The sequence below is a fragment of the Paramisgurnus dabryanus genome, chromosome 11 (genome assembly GCF_030506205.2).
Source record: "Paramisgurnus dabryanus chromosome 11, PD_genome_1.1, whole genome shotgun sequence".
Taxonomy (NCBI): domain Eukaryota; kingdom Metazoa; phylum Chordata; class Actinopteri; order Cypriniformes; family Cobitidae; genus Paramisgurnus; species Paramisgurnus dabryanus.
The window spans coordinates 6,390,194-6,395,871 of record NC_133347.1 but is presented as its reverse complement, the minus strand read 5'-3'; the positions used below and the strand labels follow the sequence as shown (position 1 = coordinate 6,395,871).

Here is a 5,678-nt window from a genome sequence, read left to right as displayed (position 1 = left end):
GTGAGTAGCCTACAGCCTGATGCATGGATTGATGATGTGCATGCAAGTGCATGCACCTGCCATTTATTAAGCCATTTATTAGCTACACAAAATATGTAGACGTCTCTATTTATAACCACAATGGGATCAATAGCCCACCTCGGTTAGGTAAAACGCACCGCACCGCCCATTTTACAGTCTTGCCGATAGCAAAAGACATGATTTTTTTCTGTAGCTCCTGTCTAAAAAAATCATGTTTCATGTGCGTTGGACGTTATGCATGATTGCCCATATACGTTATTGCACGTAAATGCATGCTTTGAAGCTCGTTTAATGCAATTGCTAGCCATCAGAGCTGACTAAATACCCTAGATGGCAATAATCCCAGGCTAATGCTTTCTCTAACAACATGCGAAGTGTGTCATACTGTAGCAGGTGTGCAGATTATTCCAATGCACGTCTGTATTCTCAGCCTCGATGTTGCAACAAAGTAGCAATCAAAGTGTCTGACAATGTTACTCAATGTGATAATGTAACAGGTTTCTTTTATGGGCTCATGTTGTCTTTTATTGGCATTATGAGTGCATGATTGTATGATATTAAATAAAAAAAATACAGACATTTACATGGATATATTATTATATGTAGTGATGTGTGGCTAAGTAGTAGTTAAAAATCGTTTACTGTGAGATTGTAGATGTAAACTCTGCGAGGATCAGCCCCTTAACCTCATGTTTGAAAGTTGTACATTGATTTGTAGAAAAAGTATTTACAGTATAATTTTCAGAAGAATTTACAGTATTGTATATAATTTCTAATAAACTGTGTACTATGCAAATTATGGCAATGTAGGCAAATTTTATTCTGCACATTTTTGTTTAAGCTGTAAATTTACATATATGGATGTCACAGAAGATTCAGGTCAATGTTAAAGTTTATAAATTGTAAAACAAGGCAAATAAATGGTTGAAGATCAGTAGCATGTGTAAAGTTTCTACTAGTGTGTACTAGTACTGTATATAGTGACAGGCATGTTACAGCTGGAGGGCCAGCATTGCTGAATAATAGATCTGACATACAGTACTGCCAATGTCAGCAAATACAGCAAACTCATGAAAGTATATTGGATGACTGGCATTCGCAGGGTGTTTTCATATCTGTCCCTTGGGCCCTCTTTAAATAACTTGCGGTTATATCCATCAAAGCAATAACATTAGCAATCTGTAATGTTCTTCTTATAGGGGCGGTTTCCAGGACCGGGCTTATGTAGTAGGCATGTGCCGGTATAAGATTATGGTGGTATGATAAACTTTAGCAAAAGTACCGCGGTTTCACGGTGTTGCGCTTTTGCCATTGCAACACTAAAATGTGTTATTTTCAAATGCCTGGTAAAAATAAATCCTTTAAATTATAATATGCTTTAAAAATATATATAATATTTTCGTAACGTATATTAAATGTAAACATCAAATCAATCGCATGACTTAACGATTTAATGAATTTTGTATAAACACAGCTCATACATTGGAGACGGTATCACAGAACATTATAGTGGTTTTGAAACCTTGACTGTTTAAAACCTTGAAACCGGCAACCGGCCTATGCCTATATCGTAGTCCCAGACTAAACTGCATGTTTGAGCTACCTTAATAAAAAAAACCACCTTACAGACATATCTAAGCATATATTACTGCCATTATTTTGTCTCAAGATGTACTCCAGTGGTGTCTTTTGTAAGGTTTGTTTGTGAAAACTACTGGGAATAGGGATAGTTCACCCAAAAATAAAAATTCTGAATCATTTCCTCATCTTCATGTTAGTCTATATCTGTATGAATTAATTTTTTCCCTTATAAACACAAAATAAGATATTTTGATGAAGGATTGTAAGCACACATCTGGTTGTAACCATTGACTTCATTTGTAGGAAAACAAATTATGGAAAATGGAAGGATTGTGAGTAATGAAGACAATGTAATGTGAAGATATTTTGATAAATAATGGTACTGTTCGCACACAGTTGACGGTATTCATTGAATTCCATCATATTCGCTTTTCTTACCATAAAAGTCAATGGTTCCAATCGGCTTACCATCATTTATCAAAATATCTTCTTTTGTGTTCATCAGAAAAAAGAAATTCATACAGGTTTAGAACAACATGAGGATGAGAAGTTAATGACAGAATTTTCATTTTTGGGTGAACTATCCCTTTAAGTACCCTAATATAACCAAGGCAGGTAACCGGCCCTTAAAGTGTGTGCATACTTGGAGTGTACCTTATTACAGATCTTTACTAATGTTATGTCAGATGATTTGAATATAATGCACTGTAACCTTTTATTCTTGTGTTTGGTGTGATTTATTCCGATGTAACGTTTTTCTCTCCTTTGCAGGATCAGTTTGATAATCTAGAAAAGCATACTCAGTGGGGCATTGAGTTTTTGGAACGCTACACAAAGTTTGTGAAGGAACGGTCTGAAATTGAATGCAGCTATGCCAAGCAGCTAAGGTAAGCAAAAGTCAACAAAAAAATATTATATAATAGATAAATCTGACTATAAAATCTGATTACATGAGCTACATTTGAAGGGAGGGAGAGAGAGAATGGTAAATATAATGTGTGTTATAAATCTCATACGGAATTTTAATAAAGATGATATTTGATGATGACAAGATATTATGTCACTAAAAACAAGCAAAATAAAACAGGTCACATGTTCAACGTGTATTACCATGGATACCGGCTCTGACCCACATTCTGTTATCTTCTGCACTGATTCTGCAATATTTCTTTCTGCCTTTGGAAGTTTATTTCAGCCGTTTACATTGGAGGTCCAGACCCAGTGGACACTGTAGAAGGCATCTGACCATTATCTCTTCTTGCTCAGAGAAAACTTGTCGTTTATAATAAACCTCACAGCAGCATCACTCAGCTATTCGAAAAGCATAACAAAAAGGCTTTTTTTCATTTTCTGAAAATCCTCCCTTTGTAGCTGCTTGTCAATCAGCGCATTGTTATTTTTAAGAAGTGTGCCAGACTGTATTTTTGTTCTCAAGAACGAATTTATTGCCTGACATCTCCCGCAGGTTTCTACGTAGAGAATCGAGCCGTGGGTGAAAGATTTATTAAGCGCTAAACACATGTTAGCTGATAAACGACATTGATGTGAACCTGTCCGGTCAAGGAATAATAGTCTTTTAAAAAGGCTGGGATGGGGAATTATTTACGTCTTTGTCAACCTGTTTCCCATTTATTATTACGTATTGACGCAGGGCGGGGCTCATTTAAGTGTAATGTAGGGAAACTAGGAGACGGTAATGCAATTGCATTGGTGTGGTCTTGTCAAGAAACCGCAAGATGGGGATCTGCCTAGCAACACATCAGACTCCCAGGAGCAACCATTGGATGTGTGTGGAAAGAGAGAGAGAGAGAGAGAGAGAGAGAGAGAGAGAGAGAGAGAGAGAGCTGCAGGAAAATGTGTTAAAGGGCGGAACCATCGCAATGCTAATTGATTTTAAGCCATTTATAGGCTCTCTTGAAATGAATTACGTTTAATTCACAAACACAGCAGTGATTTTATAATTTTTAGTGGGTTTTACATCATCCAGCAACTGGATTTTTTGCTTAGATTGACGTGGGAATGGTGAATTGGAGGTTTTGTTAAGTAGGGTGATTTGATTATTCTGATGGTGACAATATTAGCCTTTGTTTGCAGGACAGACTATCATCGCACCATGAGCATGATTATTCAATCTTTTGGTTATTGACGCACACAGTTTTATTTATTTAAAATACAGGAAGACAAAGACATTTTTGAAAACTGTAGGGTATTCAGTTTGTCAACTAATGTTTTTCTAATTTATTTTTAGTCAAATTATGTTTGTAATATTAACTGTCTTATATCTTGTTTTATTATAGAAGTCTGTCAAAGAAATATCAGCTGAAAAAGAACTCCAAAGAGGAAGATGAATTCAAGTAAGTGACACAGAAGTCTTAAAATGTTTACAGATATAAATTGTTTCAAGACCCAGATTACATTCAACAAACTACTATACAAAAAATTTTTTTAAACAACCTGTGGATTAGATCCTTTTAGAAATTGATAAGAATATTTTGTTTCCATTCATGTATAAGGTTATAAGGTAGGGTGACCATACGTGCCATTTTTCCGAGACACGTCCCGGCCAGGATTTCGAGTGTGTCTTTCGGAAGTCGTGTTGTTGACCACATACGTCATCGAGGTTAATTATTTCAGGGTGTATTTCAGAAAACCAACTGTTACATTTCAAGTTAAGAATGAAACTACATGTCGGAGCCGATGGTGTAGTGGGTGGCGCTCCGACATGTGGTCCTTTGCACTTTCGGCGACCCAAGTTCGATGTGGTCATTTATCGATCCCGTACCCCTCTCTCCTCCCTGTACTTTCCCATCCTCTCCTAACCTCACTGTCTATTAAAGGCAAAAACTGGCCAAAAAATAATATAACTTAAAAAAAAAGAAGTAAACTACAATGATGTTTTTAAGTGAAATGTGAGAACCTCGATGACGTTTACGATCGACAAATACAACTTCTGGAAGACACACCCGAAATCCTGGCCAGGATGCATCCCGGAAAAATTGCACTTATGGTGAGGTCAACCTATTATAAGGTTGCATTTTATTTACATTTATTTGCATTGAGCATGGTTTTCCCGGTTAAACATATTAGACTATCCAGTGATAGCCCTTTATCAGACCTTTAACTCTTTCACCGCCATTGACGAGATATCTCGTCAATTAAGAGAAAACCCTTCCCGGCCAATGATGAGATTTTCCGTCGTTTCGCAATACCGCTATTATCCAACAGGTGGATACTTATACAACCCGGAAGTTGCGCCTCTCGTGAAAGAGAAAGAACTCATTGTATGTTTTAAAGATCGCTCTGCATCGGATCTCTATCAAAAGTCCTTCGCAAAAATTGAATTTTCTCAGCTTTTTGCTCAAAATTGGGTGTTTTTGAAGAAACCTACCCATGTTTGAGAGGTGATTACAAGAGAACTAATAAAGGCAGGATGAAATGGTTTTTTTTTTGTTTGAAAGCAGAGGGTCTGTTCTTTCATCTGATATATATTGTTTGTTTATATATTTAAAGAAGAACATTTTCTGGAAGGCATTAAACTTTTGTGAAAATCATGAAAAATGCTGGCGCTGGCTGGCAACTTTTTTTAAAAAATGCTGGCGGGGAAAGAGTTAATGACGAAGCAAAATTTTTAAACATTCATACCATAGACTGTAAAAAATATGGACGTAGTGTCCGTGACGTCACCCATTGGTTTGTGAAGAGCTTTTTTGAAGCCAATAGTTGGCAAGGCCCACCATCACAATCTTGGCATCGCGTCACTGCGCATCACTCGCGGATAACCGAAAATGGGTAAAGAGGTTAGACGTGGGTGAAGTTAAAGTGTCTGGTAGCTGAAACTACGCCCGCCTTCCTCGACGGTAGTGAAAGTAGTAGTTGTTCACCTGTTGCTCACCCGGCCACGCCCTTAATTATGTAGAACTTTAAGACTTAATGTAATTTATAAAAAAAAATTTATCCTCTTCACAGTTGTCATAAAGGGCAAAACTAGCCATATACTGTAGAGCAAAAACACTTTTTGTACCAGGCTGTTAACACATTTATTTCTGCTGTAAAGCATTTTAACATGGGGGTCTATT

The 5,678-nt window shown here is 36.8% G+C and overlaps 1 protein-coding gene across 4 annotated transcripts in view; it reads left to right on the top strand.

The window, feature by feature from the left end:
- fnbp1a (formin binding protein 1a) overlaps positions 1 to 5,678 on the top strand; it is a 57,308-nt gene that overhangs the window by 298 nt on the left and 51,332 nt on the right. For all 4 annotated transcript variants that reach the window (XM_065248353.2, XM_065248357.2, XM_065248355.2 and 1 more), the window contains exons 2-3: positions 2,374 to 2,489; positions 3,900 to 3,956. In XM_065248353.2, coding sequence (XP_065104425.1) covers positions 2,374 to 2,489; positions 3,900 to 3,956 — 173 coding nt within the window. The remainder of the gene's footprint in view (positions 1 to 2,373; positions 2,490 to 3,899; positions 3,957 to 5,678) is intronic.